This window comes from Crocodylus porosus, unplaced genomic scaffold (genome assembly GCF_001723895.1).
Source record: "Crocodylus porosus isolate Cpor-Errol unplaced genomic scaffold, CroPor_comp1, whole genome shotgun sequence".
NCBI classification, from domain to species: domain Eukaryota; kingdom Metazoa; phylum Chordata; order Crocodylia; family Crocodylidae; genus Crocodylus; species Crocodylus porosus.
The window spans coordinates 106,587,963-106,607,432 of NW_017728943.1; the positions used below are offsets into that span (position 1 = coordinate 106,587,963).

General features: G+C 45.4%; 1 protein-coding gene across 2 annotated transcripts in view; it reads left to right on the top strand.

Annotated features, from left to right (window-relative positions):
• The window catches only part of RPS6KA2 (ribosomal protein S6 kinase A2), a 537,755-nt gene that overhangs the window by 369,610 nt on the left and 148,675 nt on the right, over positions 1–19,470 (top strand). For both annotated transcript variants that reach the window (XM_019549973.1, XM_019549974.1), the window contains one exon: positions 8,396–8,502. In XM_019549973.1, coding sequence (XP_019405518.1) covers positions 8,396–8,502 — 107 coding nt within the window. The remainder of the gene's footprint in view (positions 1–8,395; positions 8,503–19,470) is intronic.

Genomic DNA, 19,470 nt, shown 5'->3' on the forward strand with positions numbered 1-19,470 from the left:
CTTCCCAGTTTCCTTGCTCAGCTGCAAACATCACTGGCTGAGCTACATTACTAGGGGTGCATAGGGAATGTTTGCCGCAGCCAGACAATAACCATCCTGAGTGAGGGTCCCACTGATTTGTTTTGATGTCAGAACATGACAATATGCATTTTTATATTAAATAACAGATCCACAGAATTAGATGCCTTCTTACACCCCTTGCGAAGCCTACACAGATATCATTCACATTCTCATTAAGCATGGCCACCATGACTGATACGACAGAATCGGACCCTTAATGAGCGTAAGAGTGGGTGTGTCTACACGTGCTATTAAAGTAAAGTAATAAACTCTGGGGCAGTTTGTGCCAGAGTTTATTGCTCCCAGGCATCACATTGGACTGTGCACCTGGGACTGCAGCATGTTGAGCCAGGACAGGGCAACTCCAGCTGACAGGGGACCCCAGGGGTCAGCCTGCCTGCCTGGGGCTGGTCTAATTTAGCTCGACATACGGCAGAGGGGCTGGTTGGGGCATGAGGGTGCTACAGTGCGAGGGCTAGCTGGCAGGCAGACCCACACGGAAGCACCCTCATGCCTTAGCCAGTCCTGTCAGTGTCTACATGTGCACTGCTGTAAGTTAGTACTTGTCTGGCAGTACTACCCTATGGCAGAGTTAATTAATGTACTAGTTTTACTGTGGAGCTAATTAGCCAGTTCCACAGTAAACATCACGTGTAAATGCACCCTGTGTGTAAAAATGTAGATGGGAGTGTGGGTCTCCAAAGTGAAGGGAGTTACAGGAGGGGAGAGAGGGATAAGGTGCATGTGAATAATGCAAACCAGATTTCGAAATCATTGCTCTAACCTAAAAGGTGATTTTTTAAATTTACAGAGAGTAGTCATAGTAAATAGTTATTTTTTGGAAAAAGTATTACAGTCTTTTCACTTACAGATCAACCTTGACATTGCCTCTTGCTAGTAGAAGATGGGAAGAGACAGAGAAGGGCAACAAGGATGATTAGTGGTATGAAAAAGCTTTCGTATGAGAAGAGACTAAAGAGACTGAGCCTCTTCAGTTTAAAAAAAGAGATGCTTGAGGGGGAACATGAAAAAGGTGTACAAAATATTAAATGTTGAAGAGAAAATATATAGGGATTTATTATTTACTATCTCTCACAGTACAAGAACTAGCAGTCATAAAAGGAAACTAATTTTTAAACTAACAAAAAGAAGCAGAAGCTTGGACAAACAAATTGGAAGGAGTGTAAGAATATTGCTCAGGCATGCAGAGATAAGTCAGGAAAGTCAAAGCACAACTGGAGTTGCAGCTAGCAAGGGACGTAAAGGGTAACAAGAAGGGTTTCTACAGGTATGTAAACAACACGAGGAAGGTCAGGGAAAGTGTGCAACCCTTACTGAATGGGGGAGGCAACCTAGTGATAGATGATAATGAAAAGGCTGAAGTACTCCAATGCCTTTTTTACCATGGTCTTCACAGGCAAGGTCACTTCCCAGACTATTGCACCAGGTAGCATAGTTTGAGCAGAAGATGAACTGCCAACACTGGTGACAGAACAGGTATGGGGCTCTTTATAAAAGCTGGATGTCCATGGGGCTGGATGCAGTGCATCCAAGGGTGCTGAGGGAGTTGGCTGATGTGATTGCAGAATCACTGGCCATTATCTTTAAAAACTCATGGTGATCAGGGGAGGTCCTGGATGACTGGGAAAAGGCACATATAGTGCCCATTTTTAAGAAAGGGAGGAAGGAGGATCCAGGGTACTATAGGTCAGTCAGTCTCACCTCAGTCCCCAGAAAAATCATGGAGCAGGTCCTCAAAAGAAACCATTTCTAAGCACTTGGAGAAGAAGATGATTAGGAACAGTCAAGCATGATTCACCAAAGGCAAGTCATTCCTAGTGAACCTGAATGCCTTCCATGATGGGACAACTGGCTATGTGGATGTGGGGAAAGCAGTGGACATAACGTACCTTGACTTTAGCAAGGCTTTTGATACCAACTCCCACAGCATTCTTGCAAGCAAGCTGAGAAAGTATGGGTTGGATGAATGGACTGTTAAGGTGGATAGAAAGCTGGCTGGATTGTTGGGCTCAACTGGTAAGTAATAAATGGCTCAATGTCTAGCTGGCAGCCGGTATCAAGTGAATTGCACCAGTGGTCAGTCCTGGGGCTGGTTTTGTTTAATATCTTCATCCCATCTTCCAGATTGTTAATGTAGTGCACCGTCAGCAAGTTCACAGATTAAACTAAGCTGGGGAGTGTAGTAGATACACTGGAGACTAAGCCTAGGATACAGTGACCCAGAAAAATTAGAAGATTGGGCCAAAACAAATCTCATGAGGTTCAACAAGGACAAGTGGAAAGTCCTGCACTTAGGATGGAAAAATCCCATGCACTGCTACAGCCTGGGGACTGACTGGCTAAGCAGCAGCTCTGCAGAAATGGAGCTAGGGGTTACAGTGGACAATAAGATGGATACGAGTCAGCAGTGTGGCCTTGTTGCCAAGAAGACTAACAGCATACTGGGCTGCATTAGTAGGAGTGTTGCCAGCAGATGGAGGGCAGTTATTATTCTGCTCTGTTTTGCACTAGTGAGGCCACATCTGGAGTACTGTGTCCAGTTTTGGGCCCCCTACCATAGAAAGGATGTGGACAAGCTGGAGAGAGTCTGGTGGAGAGCAGTGAAAATGGTTAGGGGGTTTAGGTGAGAAGGTTACCTAGACAGGTGGTGGAATCTCCATCCTTGGAGTTTTTTAGGGCTCAACTTGTCAAAGCTCTGGCTGGGATGATTTAGTTGGGGCTGGTCCTGCTTTGAGCAGGGGGCTGAAGTAGATGACCTCCTGAGGTCCCTTCCATCTCCACAACAAATGTAATGTGCAGCACAAGGGAGCAAGGAAGGTCTGACTGCTGGAGGGAACCACTGCCAATAAGGGTGGAAAGTGGACCCAACCATGAGGTCTAACCTAAGGTGCAGGTTGTAGCAGCTGAGCGGGGAAACTGGGCAATGGCCTGGAGAGCAGAGATAATGCTGTCTCCTGTAACAGCTGCCAGGAGTAGATCTACTCCCTGTGGGGCCAGAAGTTTTCTTGTCACAGCTGCTGACCTGCTGCTTTTCATGCTCACTTGCTCAGGTGCAGCAGCATCAGAGTTGATCACCTCTGCTTCCGTCTGCTCCTGAGATTCCAGTCCTTTCCGTCTCTGCTCCAGAAGACATGGTGAAAGATGCTTTAGCTGTCAAGAGAAGCAAACCATAAGCAGCTCTGACTTGCACTACTGACCACCGGAAAAAGGAGATAGCTCCCAAGACCATCACCTAGGGCTATAGCATTATCCTTCCTGCCCAACTAGTTCTGCAGAAACAGCTGTCTCCGTCGCCTGGCGCTGTTGCTCAGCTATCTGGTTTCTGCCTCAGAGCTAGCCCCACAGCTACATACCTGCAGTTGTGACTGTGGGAGAATGCCATCTCTTTCTCTCCCCAAAAACTGTGTTCTGTGACAATTTGATTAACATGTGCCCTGCAGAGAGCAGACATCCCCTCTCATTTAGGTAAACTGAGTTGGATACATTCCTGAGGAAACTCAGCGTTTTCCACACCACAGAGTGAGAGAAGATCTGGGACAAATTACTCAGACATTACCCAGCCATGCCAGTTTGCTCTATGGGATTTCTCTGATATTGCTGTACTCTGTATCCTATTCCAAACCTACTCCATGTAACCAATAAAGTTCTCCTTTGTACCTAGCATGGGAGACTTATTGGGAGTGGGTCTAGATTATGCTTGGGGGTACCCTTGGTTCGGCTGACTAAGGGAGACCACTATTTGTGCTTCAGACTGAGTTCTTGAAGTGGGTTGGGTACCCTCAGGGATAACTAGACCTGCGTTTCCCAGGGGGCACAGAGCCAGGATCAGGTCAGACCTTGGGTGGTGGCAGCAATATCCCCAGGCTAGCGGGCGTGCTCCAGGAAGGGGGTTGGCCAGACGTGAGGCAGCCCCACGGAGGCACTTGGAGCCTGGAAGGTGGTCAGGTACAGTGAGGTGGGTGGCTCAGCACAGGAGCACCACCTACTGGCTTGCCACAGTGACCCTATCAGTTAAACTCCAGGGCATCCAATATCCTCCCCAGGCTCTTTGAGGAGTCATTTCTGATCTAGTATGAATTCTGTCTGTGATGGCATTGGAGTAATGTCTGAGTAATTTGTCCCAGCTCTTCGCTCACTCTGTGGTGTGGAAAATGCTCAATTAGATCTAAAGCTAGATCTTTAAAATATGATATGAATTTTAAAATGGCATCCTGATAGGAGCTTTACTGTATCTACTGTAACTGAGTCAGGGAATTGTGGGTGGAATAAAGATGGCGAGAACAAGTCTTGCTTGTTGGAGTGAAGGAGTTTAATCCCAGGTAGATAACTGCACAGAGAACAATACTTACAGTGTTATGTAGACATCTTAAACACAGCAGCAAGGCTTTTTTAAATGAAAAAAGTACTAAAGAGAACAAAAATAAATGTATCTTAAGAAAGGTAAAGGTCTCCAGTTTGTGGTGAAAGCAATTTTTAATGGCCACAATCTATTGGCTTATACAAATCATCTCATCTTTGGTAGGAGAGATACCATATCTTGCCTCCAAAGTGAAATCATAAATTCTGAACAGGTAAAGAACTATAAGTCAGATAAAGTAGGTTTTTTTCAACGCCTAAATGCTAGCCTCAGATTTATGTTCAACTCTAAAAACTGCACCTTCTTCCTGAGTGCATCTCATAGTGATGTACTGGCTTCTCTTGACCTTTGGCCTTCAAGCATTAGTCCCAGCACCGTGGTATTTCTCAATATGAATTGAATTTCAAGGTCTACAACTCTTAGTTACATCTTGTTGATCTCTACTTATTGGTTCTTCTCTGCCAAGATAATGTGGCAGAAAACATTATAGAAAAAAAGTGTGTTAGTTATGATTTCCTAATTGGATAACTGATTCTACTCCCATTGACTTAACTGGATTTAGATCAAAGTGCATTGTATTACAATATGTGAGTCTGAAAAGCTTTGGCTGAATGTATTATTCTGTCATCCTGCAATGCATAACTGCCATAGGATATGTAGACAGAGATTAGTTGTTTTCCTCCCTTCCTTTGCTTTCCTTTCTTGCTTAAATTGCATATCCTAGGTGAAGTATATTTATTTTTATGCTTAACCTTTTTTTTAAAACAAGGTCTTCAGTTCAAAATCCTGATGCTTTATGGCCCATGTAGTAGTATTCTTAATCAGGATTATTTAACTTTTCTATCTATCTCTTGTTCTTCAGTTTCTGTTTCAAGTTTCCTACAATTCTGAATCTGAGCTTTTGAATATTTCAGCTTTTTTCAGCAATGGACTTTTCTAGTCACTACTATGCTGAGTAATTCTTGGTCATGTATGTAGTATAAATATTTATTGAGGTGGCTTGTTCTATTTACTTTTACATGTGATATTTATGCTTCTATGCCCAGTGTGTATTCTTATATTCCTGCACCGTTACATATATACAAACTTTCTAATGACCCTTTAGTTATAGGTTGAAAAAATACCATATTTACTCAAATACAAGAGGAGGTGCTCCCCCCACCCCTAAGTCAGCATGAGGGGAAAAGTCCCTCATCTTGTAACTGCATACAAGGAAAACTCATTAAATACACTGTCTGTCATTAAACTGCTGCCAAATGCAGCATGTGCTCAATAACGGAAACAAACTATGATGTTGATTAAGTGCAGCCAACACTGAGCATGACTATAAAACAGATGACCATATGGGGTAAACATACTGATAGGGACATTTCTTGTGTACGAGGCCCTTAAAAGAACACTGGCAGTTGCTCCCCCAGGAGGGAGCAAGCACCAGACCTAAAGGTACTGCAATACCAGACCAACACTCAGAGGGGCCAGAGCAAGCTCCAGCACCCTCCCCTCCAAAAACTCCACAGGGAACTGGCACCAAGCATGGAGGTACTGAGACACTGGGCCAGCCATGACACCCTCCCTTTCAGTTTGTGAGGACTTTTTAATGGAAAATTTTGCATGCCTCAGGTCAAATTAGCCAGATCAGTTCCAAATCCTTTGAATCGTTCAAGAACCATATGTGGCCCTACTACTGGCAAGTATTCTCCACCCCAGACTTTTCAGCCTGGGTCTTCAGATACTCCCAGGTCTTTTGGCAGGCATCCTTTGTGCAGGCCCAACCCCAGAGGCTTGGGGTTCAGATGCCTTCAAGGTTTTGCTTTCCCTCAGCTTTATGGCTGCAGGAGCAAGCTAGGGAGGAATCTCCCATTTCCATAAAATCAGCATGTAGCCAAGATCCTCCCACTGGAAGCTGGCCAGTGGGAAGCTAACTATGAGGCTCTCGTAGGCAGTCCTGTCCACATTCAGACAAGGGTGTAACCGTCCACTACAGAGTGCCATTGTTTAATTTCTAAAACAGAAAGCATATTGAGCACCTTTGGGGTGCTCATCACGTGGCAGGAGCTGCAGCAGGCTGGGGCAGAGCCCAGCAGGGAAGGCATCCAAGTGAAGCCCCCCAGATCTCATTCTAAGGGGGGAGGTGTGTGGCGGAGCACCTCTGGGGTGCTCACCGCTTTAGGTCTCTCACAGGCTCTGAGGGGAGCCTGCTTGGAGGAGCAGCAGGGGAAACATCCCCCATATACCATTTAAAGGGGGAAGGTGTGTGGCAGGGCACTGTTGGTGCCTGCCACTTTAAGACTGGGGCCAAGCAGCCAGCAGGTGCTTAATTGTGGTGGCCATTTTAGAGCTCTCACCGCCCATATAAACAGGGCAGTTTGCTACTGGCAGCCCAGGCAGCAATATTGCCTGGCAGTGGTGGGGGCCAGGCATGGCTGCAGGCACCTGAGCCCTGTGGGGGGTGCAAGACCCTGAGAAAAGGTAGTTGGGGCCAGGCACAGCTATGGCCACCTGAGACCAATTGGGAAGGGGAGCCCCCATGGCCCTGAGTGAGGGGGAGGTGTAGAGCCCCGAGTGAGGAGGTGGCCCCAGTGAGGGGGGTGGAGATCTAATGCCCCAAGTGAGGGGGGCAGAGATGAGTAGTCCCAGTGAGGGGTTGGAGATGAGGAGCCCCAGTGAAGGGGGGGGCGTGGGAAACCAGAGGGCTGAAAGCCCAGTGTGCTTACATATGTATATACAGAGTTGACCCTGGAAGGAGCCAGAGCAAGCTTAGACCCAGACAGGTAATTGGCTGGCCACTACCCTGGTGAGGGTCATGGGAAAGGCCCAAAAGACAGTACATCTGCCACGTAAGAAATAGACTATCTAAGCCTATGGCCTAAGGGGCCCGCTTCAAAAGGGAGCAAGGCAGAATAAGTTGTCGACACATGAAAGAGACCCTGTGTGAGAGGCCCTAGTGAGAGGAGGGCGGTATGAATGTGTCTGTGACTGAGGCCTGACGACAAGGTCTAAGCTTGGTCTGGCTGTACACCGGGAACATTGTAACATCAGGATGCCATCAGTGAGGCATGGACTGTGGTGTAAGGGAGGTACGGAGCCACAGATAGCACCCCCTGGGCACAAATGGGCAGCCTTCTGCCTTAATTAGCAACTATTAATTAACTAAGAACAAGGCATGGCAAGTGAGTCAGGTGGGTGGTGTGCCCAAAGGCAAGTGGGGAACCTAGCACTGTGGCTAGGCACGGAGCCCCACTTTGCCATACATGTAAATTCATCTTCATTCAGAACAGGTCCACATCTCAGTTTATGGGAATTTGTGAATGAAATGTTGAGATTTTAGCGAACTAAAAATACATGCAGGTATCAAGGGTATATTTAGTGCTCTTGTGTGTGCTGCCCAAAAGTATGTCTATGCCCATCAAATCACAAACCAAATGTGGAAATAAGGTAGGGAAGCCTTCTGGAGGGAGTTTGAGCACAGTGGTGTTGGGGTTGGGAAGGCACTTTCAAGGCAGCTTTTTGGCCTTATTTCTGGATTTGGTGCATGTGGCGTGAGAGTCACGGGTGGGGGTGAGGAATCCACTCAGCAGCAAGCACAAAATTACAGTGGAAGTAATATAGACATTCTCTAAGGATCTTGCTGTAAACTCACAAATTTTCCTGTCGACTTCAACGGCCATAGGATCAGGCCTGAATGTTAATAAGTATGTGATATTGTCTAAGCATACCAGAAAGAAGAATGAAAGAAGCATGTTTTAAGGGATAGAAAGAATTAATACATTTTTGCTTTGTAAGAAATGAGGACCTGATAAAAATGGCTTATATGCTTTCAGACAAATACTGGCAGAGTGAATCTTATCTTCTGGTCCTTCTGGCATTTCAGAGTTAGAGATTCTCCCCTGTGGTTGCTTAAAGCAAGTCAGTCTCTTACCATGTCATAAATAAACTTGTCCTTCTGTTTCTGGCTAGGTAATGTTTACAGAAGAGGACGTCAAGTTCTACTTAGCTGAGCTGGCCTTGGCTTTAGATCACCTCCATAGTCTTGGAATTATTTACAGGGATCTAAAACCAGAAAAGTAAGTGAATGAGAATACGCAAGCCTTTTCAATTGCTTTTGTTCCTTTCTGTTACTTTTTATACTAGTAGATGACAAAATGCCAAAGGCCCTTTCCTTTTCCTCATCTTATGTGTCTGCTTATATGTCCCTCATCTACACATATCTGAGCAAAGGGCATTGTTCTTTGCAGATGGGGGACTGAAATGCAGGGTCATTGAAGTGACTAGCGCACAGTTACAGAAGAGAAGGATGGTGGCTGAGCTAAGAATTGATTTGAGGTTGTTTAAGTCACAGTCTAATGCCCTATCAATAAGGGTATCCTTCCTACCATTCTAACCCAAGATGAGGGGACATAACTGGCTGTAGTCCAGTGTTATGTGGTCAGCCAGAGTGGCTGCTCTATTACCTGCAGCCAGATAGTCCCATTTCAAAAACAGTATGGATAAGGGCCTAATTCTGATTTCAGTAGCATTGATTGATTCCTGTAGATTTGAGCCATTTTAATTTGTTTTTAATCCTGATGTGATGTAAACAGCGTGGTGAAGTTCTGCTTCCGGTTTAAGTGTGTCTAGGCAGGTTTCAGTTTTGTTAGGAACATGGTTTAAAATAAATTAGTAGGTTTGAATACTAGTCAGCCTACTAAATCAAAAGAGAGAATTTCCAGGATTTTTTAAAATACCTTTAGTAACTATCCCAATTACTTCACCAGGGATTATTTTAGTTAAAAATTTCCATAAAAAACATAATGTTTAAAAATGATAGTATGCATCTCTTCTCCCCCCGCCCCACCAATGTTCAGAGCAGTAGATAGCAACCCCTGGTGTAGTAAATGGGTAGCCTCTTACCTGAGTAACATCATAATTATTATTCCATCAAGGTGTGGCAGACAAAGGAGGGTGGTTAGCCCAGAAACAGAGGACCAGGCTAATGTTGGACAGGCCCAGGAATAGCCCCCTGTCACAAGCATGTTCTGTTGGTGGACGACGACAGGCTAGGCCTCACCAAGTTTGGAAGGATCGAGACCACTGCCACCAAGAAGAAGCAACATGTGGTTGAAGACTCGCTTTTGACTCAAAATCTTCTGCTTGCCTGGAGCCTGAATCTGATATATCACAGAAGGATTACTGAGACTCATCTGGCCCTCTGACTTCTACCTCATGCTGCTCATCCATGTGGGCCTCAATGATACTGCCAGGGGAGACCCTGAGCAGGTCAAAAGTAACTACAGGGCTCTGGGTGCAAGGGTGAAGGGGACAGGGGCTCAGGTGGTGTTGTCCTAGATCCTTCTGGTCATGGGGAAGGGCCCGGGCAGGAGAAAACACATCCTTCAGATCCATGCCTGGCTACACAGTTGGTGTCACCAGAAGGGTTTTGACTTCTTAACCATGGGTTCTTGTTCCAAGATGAAGGATTGCTAAGAAGAGATGGAATCCACCTGACAAAGAGAGGGAAGACCATCTTCGCAGGCAGGTTCACTAACCTAATGAGAAAGACTTTAAACTAGGTTTGCCAGGGGATGGAGACCAAAGCCCTGAGGTAAGCAGGAAAGTAGATGACCTGGAGGAAGTGCAAGTAGGAGGGTAGAAATCAGGGCAATCAGCTAGTTACCATAGGTGACTGAACATGCATACGCGTAGCCTGGGAAAAAAGCAAGAAGAATTGGAAAACCTTGCAGTCACAGAACTATGTGATTAGAATAACAGAAACTTGGTGGAATAGCTTGCATGAATAGAGCACTGTTATGAATGGGTATAAGCTGTTCAAGAAGGACAGGCAGGGGAGAAGAGGAGGAGGAGTTTAGCTTTGTGTTAGAGAGCTGTATAATTGCTCCAAGCTCCAGTATGAAACTGGAAATAGGCTGTTGAAAGTCTCTGGGTTAGGATCAGAGAGGAGAGCAACAAGGGTGACATTGTGGTGGGTGTCTGCTATAAACCACTAGACCAGAAGGAAGTGGTGGATGAGGCTTTCTTCAAACAGCTACTGGAAGTTTCTTGATCACAGACCCTATCTCTCTTGGGGGGACTTGTATTCACGTTGATATCTGGTGGGAGAGCAATAGAGCAGTGCACAGGCAATCCAGGAAGTTTTTGTAGAGTGTTGGAAACAATCTCCTGGTGCAAGTGCTGGAGCAGCCAAGTAGGAGCTATGCTCTTCTTGACCTGCTGCTCAAAAACAGGGAAAAATTAGTGGGCAATATAGTAGTGGATGGCAATTTGGGCAGCAATGACCAGGAGGTGCTTGAGTTCAGGATCCTGAAGAAAGGAAGGATGGAGTGCAACAGAATAAGGACCCTGGACTTCTGAAAAGCAGACTTTGACTCACTCGGGGAACTCATGGGCAGAATCACCTGAGAAGCCAGTCTGAGGGGAAGAGGAGGCCAAGAGAGCTGGCTGTACTTTAAAGAAGCCATACTGAGGGCATAGGAACAAACCATCCTAATGTGCAGGAAGAATAGCAAGTATTGCAGAAAACCAGCTTGTCTTTGCAGGGAACTCTTCAGTGAGATAAATGACAAAAAGGAAGATTATAAGAAGTGGAAACGTGGAGAAACAACTAAGAAGGAGCGTAAGAGCATTGCGGTGGCATGCAAAGATGAAGTCAGGGAGGTGAAAGCGCAGTTGGAGTTGCATCTAGCAAGGGATGTAAAAGGTATCAAGAAGGATTTCTACATGTATGTCAGGGAAAGTATGGGTCCCTTACTGAATGGGGGAGGCAACCTAGTGACAGAGAATACAAAAAAGGCTCAAGGCTTAAAGGCTCAATGCCTTTTTCACTTCAGTCTTTACAGGCAAGGTCAGCTCCCAGGCTACTGCGCCTAGCAGCACAGCTTGGGAAACAGGTGAGTAGTCAAAAGTGGCAAAAGAATAGGTTAGGGACTATTTAGAAAAGCTGGACACGAACAAGTCCATGGGATTGCACCTGAGGATGCTGAGGGAATTGGCTGAGGGAATTGACTCTGGCTATCATCTTTGAGAACTCATTGCAATCAGGAGAGGACCCAGATGACTGAAAAAGGGCAAATATAGTGCCTATCTTTAAGAAAGGGAAGAAGGAGGACTCATTAGCCTCACCTCCGTCCCTGGAAAAATCATGGAGCAGATTCTCAAGGAATCTAATTCTAAGCACTTGGAGGAGAAGGTGATCAGGAACACTTGGCATGGATTCACCTTGGGCAAGTCAAGCCTGATCACTCTGATTGCCTTTATGATTAGACTAGCCAATTGCTCATCATGAATGATGGATTTTAAATAATGGAGTGTCTACATGGCCACCCACTGCTTACCCTTTGGGACCAGCCATGTAAACACTCCCTGCACCATCACTGCCTCCTCCTCCAACCACCGGCACGGGGGCTCCCTCCCCAGACCTGCTTCCACATCTTTCCCCCCACCTCCCTGCCTCCCCTCCCCTCCCTACTCCCCTCCATCCCCAATGCCTCCCCCTCCCTGCCAGCTGTTGGGTGCATGCATGCCCATCTCCACCCCTGCCCACCTCCGTCTCTGCCTTCTCAGCAAATCACCATCTTCCCCAGTCAATTGCCACCCACCCTCTTGGCAGCACATGCCCAGTTGACCAAAAACTTTATGAACAGACAGACACACAGCCAAACAGACTAAGCCCTTTATTATATTTGAATGACTGGCTCTGTGGATATGGAGAGATGAGTGGATGTGATATACCTTGATTTTAGCAAGGCTTTTGATATGGTCTCACACAACATTCTCACCTGAAAGCTAAGTAAGTACAGGTTGGATGAATGGATGGTAAAGTGGATAGAAAACTGGCTGGATCATCAGGCTTAGAGAGTAGTTGTCAATGGCTCAATGTTTAATTGGCAGATGGTATCAGGTGGAGTTCCTCAGGGGTTTGTCCTGGGGCTGGTTTTGTTCAACATTTTCATCAGTGACCTGGAAAATGGGAAGTAGTGCACCCTCAGCAAGTTTGCAGATGACACCAAGTTGTGGGGACTGGGAGATGCACTGAAGAGTAGGGTTAAGATTCAGAGAGACCTCAACAGATTGGAGGATTGGGCCAAAAGAAAACTCATGTGGTTCAACAAAGACAAGTGTAAAGTTCTGCATTTAGGACAGACCAATCCCATGCACTGGTAGAAGCTGGGGGCAGACTGGCTAAGCAGCAGCTCTGCAGAAAAGGAGCTGGGGGTTACAGTGGACAGTAAGCAGAATATTACTCAGCAGTGTGCCCTTGTTGCCAAAAAGGCTAACAGCATATTGGGCTGCATTAGTAGGAGTGTTGCCAGCAGATTGAGGGAAGTGATTATTCACCTCTGTCCAGCACTGGAGTAGTGTGTCCAGTTCTGGGCTCCCCACTGCAGAAATGATGTGGACTAATTGTGGAGAGTCTAGCAGAGGACAACAAAAATGGCTAGGGGGCTGGGGCACATGACTATGAGCAGAGGATGAGGGAACTGGGCTTATTTGGTCTGGAGAAGAGAAAACTGAGAGGGGATGTAATTGAAGACTTCAAGTAGCTGAAGTGGGATTCAGAAGAGGCTGGAGCTAAGCTGTTCTCACTGATGGCAGATGACAGAAGGATCAGTTGGTCTCAAGTTGCAGCAGGGGAAGTTTAGGTTAGATATTAGGAAGAACTTTCTCACTAGGAGGGCAGTAAAATACTGGAACAGGTTACCCAGAGAGGCTGTGGACTCCCTATCCTTGGCAGTTTTTAAGACCCAGCTAGATAGCCTTGGTTGGGATGATCTGGTTGGGGATGGTTGTGCTTTGAGCAGGAGGTTGGACTAGATGACCTCCTGAGGTCCCTTCCAACCCTTATTTTCTATGATTCTATGAACTATAACATGGCAATGTTTTTCCCTTTAATGGCATGTAATTTCAATGATATGCAATTATTTCTTTAGAAAAGTGTGTGATTAGTTTTTTCAGTTTCTGAAAGAAACAAGAGATCAATAGTACTGGAAGCTGGGTTTTGTAGGTGTGAGGAGGTGAAGAAAGGAAAAAAATATCCACAAAGAAAACACAATGTAAGATAAACTTTAGTTGCAATTTCATGTATATGTTACTTTCATTTTGGTAAACCATTAGACTGACATGATTGAAACTCTTAGTCATTTGGACAAAAGACCATTTCACAGATGACTAAAACTTCCAGTAATTTTTGTTTAAGTGACTGAAACTAAGAACCAGATATTTCATCAAATGCAGAAAACCACCCACTGAATTAGAGTAATAAAAGAATATGTGTATTGCTTTATTACATAACATCAAAATAAGAGAACATCTGTCATCCTATAACTATAAATGCCACATGCTTTTATACTGCTCTCTGCCAGCAACTCTTTTATGCAGTTTTGTTAGAGGATTAATTTGTTCACGTTGAAATTGAAAACTACAGTCATGAGCATCATAGAGAAGCTAGTAAATAAATACAGTACATTTAATTGCTGTTTCTGAATGTTTTTACTGGGAATCATATGCTAGAGTTCACTTTGATGCTTTTCTTTCTCTTGATAGCTGACATATTCTTTATCTCCTCCTGCTTCAGACCAACACCTGAAATAATCCTACTTTAACTCCATATAACAAAATAGTTAAGGAGTAATAAAGTTTGTTGATCTATGTCAGTAATTTAAAAAAATAAATAAATAAAAACTGGCCATAGAGGGATAGAGGTCAAAAGTATCCATTAATTTTAGGCACCAAGTTTGAGAACTGTAGTGTTGGAGTGATGCGGTAGCTGTGATGATCCTGGAAATATGTGCGACACAAGGATTTTTGTGGGTGATATATTTTATTTGACCAACTGCATCGTTGGGATCAACTTAGACAAGATTTTTAATGCAGTGCAGACCGGAAGAAGAGTTCACCACTTTTGAAAGCTTGTCCAAGTCTATCCCAATGATGCATTTGGTCCAGTAAAAGATATCAGCCACAAAAATCCTTGCCTCTTGCAGTTTGAGGCTGATTTTTTTCAGAATTCTTAGCATTCTATAGCACAGGGGTGGGCAAAATGTGGCCTGCAGACTGGATGCAGCCCGCCACACCATTCTATCTGGCTTGCGAGGCCCCTGAAAAATTTAGAAAATTAATATTTATCTGCCCCTGGCTGCCTGTCATGGGGCCCTCAATGGCTTGCCAAAACTCAGTAAGCCCTCCTCCTGAAATAATTGCCTACCTCTGCTATAGCACTTCATATCCTTGGAGTACATGTTCCATTGATTTTTATTGTAGTTGTGAGGGCTCAGCACCCCAGCCAGTTAGAAACTGATGAGTTAGTGAACAATTAGTGATCAACTAGTGACCATTTGTTTAAAAAAAAAAAGGCTGGTATAAGCGACTTACTATCACATAAAACTCTGAAGGAGCAGCAGTTCTTCAGGACAGATTTGGAGGTTTGTGGGTTGGACTAGATGAGCTCCTGACATCCCTTCCAACCCTAATTTTCTATACTTTGATGGTTCTACAAACTCAATTGCCTTGAATATGAGACCATTCTTTATCTACCTACAGTCCTTTGCCTTATTCACTGCACACTGTCCAACTTGTACAGCAAATGAGGCAGGGTTCCTACAAACAACAGCATCCAGCACTGTACAACCCTGATAATTCCTTGAATACTCTCAATCCTGTGAACTGAGTGGAACTTGTGTACAAAATAATATATGATCATGTAATTGAAGATTGAATCATGATGCATATATGCAAAGGGGACAAACTAAAGTAATCCTGGCTACTTTAAATCTTGCATTTCCTTACTTTGGAATGCTTGACTTCGTGCTCTTAATAATGTTCTTTGAATTTAGCTGTTGTGCGCAATTTTCCAGCCAGCTTCTGTTGTTCTATTTCACACTGGTCAGGCATATTCTCCCCTCCCCTCCTGAAAACAGATGGGAAAACACAAAATTCCAGCATGTATGCCTTGGTATTGGTACCCACCTAGTCTTTCTGCAGGGTTGGTACCTTTAGATTCACACAACAGACCTCTGATATGTGAGCTGTTGGAATAACTGATAGCAGGGATAGTGGACCAGTACTAGAGGCCACCAGACAGTTTTGCCAGGGAGTTCATAAGTCATTGCTGACAGCACAGTGAAGAAGATCAGTAATCAGAGGATGGAATAGATATCACCTTTTGTCACCTTTGTGCCACCATAAAAAATGGTATGGTGGCACAAAGGCTGAGCAAGCACGTGTGTATGCCCCTTGCTGGGCCACAAGTGCTCAAATTTGTGGCTGTGACAAAGATGGTATTAATTTGTGCTACTGTTTAGCAGTGAACATCTGCTTTGTGGTGGGAGAGTGTAGGCAGCCGAGAGCTGCCAACACTCTCCACCCACCCTGTGCAGGTGCTCTTGAACGTATGGCTGTTGCAGTTTTTCAAAGGTTCCTAACTTGGCCAAAAGGGGATGGATTTTTCAGAGATACCGAAAAGCAGATACCAGATGCAGACACCAGTCACTGCCAACTGACAAATCATTGCTCCAAAACACGGAGATTCTGGAGCATTGGAAGGGCAATCTTCTAACCAGAATCTTCTAACGCGGACAAAATGTTATGTTATGTTTTGTTTTATTTTCCTTAGTCTCATTCTTGAAAATGGCTGAACCTTTTTAGGCTGAAATTTGTATACATACTTGCATGGGCCTGCACACAGACACGCACGTGCACATACTCAGCCTAAGTCAGATGCCCAGTAGGGAAATTTCAACTCCAGGTATTACAGTTTCACACAGTTATAAGCAAGGTGAAACAAGGTCCTACAAGGGGGTGTCAGGCAACCTTAATCACAGAGCATGCTATAGCTTTTCCCATTATAAATGAACATGAAAGCATGCAACTAATAAAAGCTATAGAAGGAGTCCTTTTGATGTTATCAGTGTTCCTAAGGCCCTATTTACGCACAAAAGTCAGTACAGCTTTAAGTGTGCCAGAAGATAGGTAAACCAGATGACACCTCCACTGTGGACAGTTACCTTGGTATAAAATTGCTGTACCTGATCCTGGATGCTCCCCTCACCCTGGCTACTGCTGCTTCTGCCACTGCTAGTTCCCTACACTTGTTCTGCTGGTGCCACAGCGCGGGAGCTTTAGGGACTGTCATTCTGGTGCTGGGACAGATGCTCTGATTGGTCACCACAGGATAAAAAGGAACTATAACAATGGTACGGCAAGGAAAGAGGAAACGAAGGTAACAATGAAAGAAGCAGCTTTTTTCCACAGTCACTGATAAGATCTACTGAATGTTGACAGCATAATTAGTGTCAGTTATGGTGGCTGCTTTACTAACTTACCAAAAGTTGATTAATTGAGTAATATTTCCTTCTAGTCATAGATTGTTTGCACTTTGTATCCCAAGTACATTTGTTCATAAGCAAAGAGTACTAATGTTTTACACTGTAAGAAATATTTTACTCAATTCTTTCATCAAAATAGTATTGCTGACTTGGTAAGGAACTTTTTTTAGAAAGTTGTGCACATGTGATAATGTTGTCTTGAGGTCAGAGACATCAGGAATTACCAAATGTCTCATTTGATTTACAAAAAAGTTTCCGTGTAGAGGATTCAGATTCTCTGTGGAAAAAAGCAGCTTATTTGTTCTACAAAAATAAACCCTTCAGATGCTCAGTGACAGATATTAAGAAATTTCAAGCTAAGTTCCTTCTTGTTTTCCTCAGTCGGGTGCATCTACACATGCCCTTTACTGCAAAGTTGATTGTTTAGTGTGCAGTAAAGCATTACTCTCTACATGTGTGCCAGTTTTAGGACTCTTTAAACTAATTAATTCTACTGTAAGATAGTAGTTAGGGACTGTACTATCTTATGGCACAGTTACTTACTCCACTAAAATGCATGTGTAAATGGTAACGGGTTGGCTGGGGCATGAGGGTGCTAAAGTGGTGGGGGCTGCCTGCTGCATGGCTCTATACTTTAGCACTCTTGTACCCCAGCCAGCCCTTCTAAGCTAGGGACAAGCATTCAAAAAACCTGAAGCTGAATTGATTCAATCTTTGCAGGTTAGTCTAACCTGGCTAGGCTAAATCAGTTTGTAACCCAGACAGACATCCCAGAAATGCTGGCACATGCCTGCAGTAGCTCAGGCTAGAAGCTGGGGGACGCTAGAGCAGCTCTCCCTTTCCTTTTGCAGGGAGCTCAGAGGACCATGACCATGTCCTGTTAGGACACTGTGATTAGAAAGGGGTTTCCCTCCCCTTTCTTGGTAGCAGAGCATTTATCAACTCTGTTATCAGCATTTAACACTCCATCAGAAAACAAAGCCTAGCTTATTACAAGCTCTTGGGAAGGAAGGAATGCAGGGACATTAACATTTGAGCTGTTAATTACCTCCAAAAAGCCCTAAGGAGACATTGCCCTTTCTGCCTTACACAGCTTTAGCTAGCAGACCGCATGCTGGTTACTGTCCATGCTGTGGGAGAGGTGAGGAAGGGATCTTTGCTTAAGCAGTAAGTGGTGAGTGGGAGAGGGGGGCACAGGGAAAAGCAGAGGGAAGGGACCAGCACTGCTGTGGAGCATAGAACCTGCCCAGCCCAGAGAGCATGTCGGGATGCTGGGGGTATCTGGTTTAGCTTAAACCAGCAAGGGGTTTGGGACAGACATGGCATAAACTGGTTTGTGCCAAATCAGTTAAGTCTGATACTACATTCAACCAGGTGTATCTCAAACTGGTTTCAGCCATTTTCAAACTGGTTTATGTGCACTGAACATCTGTTCAGTTACAGATTTAAACTAGTTTCTAATCACTTAAATTGGTCTGGGCATGTCCATACATGCAAGCACATGCACTTGCAGCAGCTCAAATAGAAAAGGTGCAAATTTAAACTGGGGCTTTTTGCCTGAGCGCATGTGCCTGGACATGCACTTTGGTGTGGGGCAGAATAACCCTGCCTGGCTCCTCCTGGATCTGCAGCCAGGGGGAGCTAGAGCCTAGGGCCAGCACCTGTGCTGTCCCCAGCAGTGTAAAAAGCTGCCCTGTCAAGTAGCTCAGGCCTGTTTGTTCTCAGGAGCTTCTGGGGCCCAGCCAACTGGTACCTGTGGACACTACCCCTTGTGCCAGCTGGACTGCTGAAGCAGCCCTGAGAGTTCCCTGCACCCTGTACCCACTGCAGCAGTCTGGCGGTGAGGGCTGCTGCCTGGCTGTGACCTGCCAGACCTGGATGGGGCTGCACAGTCACTAGAGGCATCTGCCACTCTGGGCCAGCTGCCAGTGAGCTGTGGCTGCAGAGTTGGCCTTTGTGTGGCACTACTGCTATGTGTGCCCCCTGCCCAGCCATCTGGGCAGCTATCGCCCAGAAGATGTTCCCAATGTGGTGGCCTGCTTTGACCTGTCGAAGCATGTCCTCCTGGCCCCAGTTATCCAGGAGGTCAGTCACCTCCAGCTGGGTCCAAGGTGCCAAATCTGAGCAGGGTCTTCTGCCTGGGTCCTGCCACTTGCCTCCCAGCAGGAATTCTGGTGTTTCCTATTTGAAAACTGAAAAATCCCTGATAAAAAAAATCCCAAAGTCACTCTGTAAAACAAAAGACCACTATATACAGAGGGAGTGAGAGACAGCAATCAGTTGGGCAATGTTTTATTGATATATCTACAGTGTTGAAGCAATTTGGAAGCCTACCACTGTCTCTATCATCATAATAAAATGAATTCTAAATACCTATCTGTTTTGCTGCCCCCCACAGGGGCCACAGCCCCTCCCCCCCACCAAGCAGCACAGAGCCCCTGCAGGGGCTACCACCTCCCCTGCAGTGCCTCATGGCATAGCCCCCCATGCAGTGCAGGGCAGCAGGGCTCAGCCCCAGCTGCCTGGCACCCACACTACCACTGCCCCATTGCGTGGGTGTGGCCAGGGCATTGTGCGGCTCTGCGCACTGTCAGGCAGCTGAGGCTGCTGCAGCTGTAACCCAGCCCCATGCTGCATGGGGGCAGGCTCCGCCACGAGGTCCCAGTGACCCCAACGGCAGCTGCTACTGCTGGTGAATGCGGGCTTTTTTTTTTT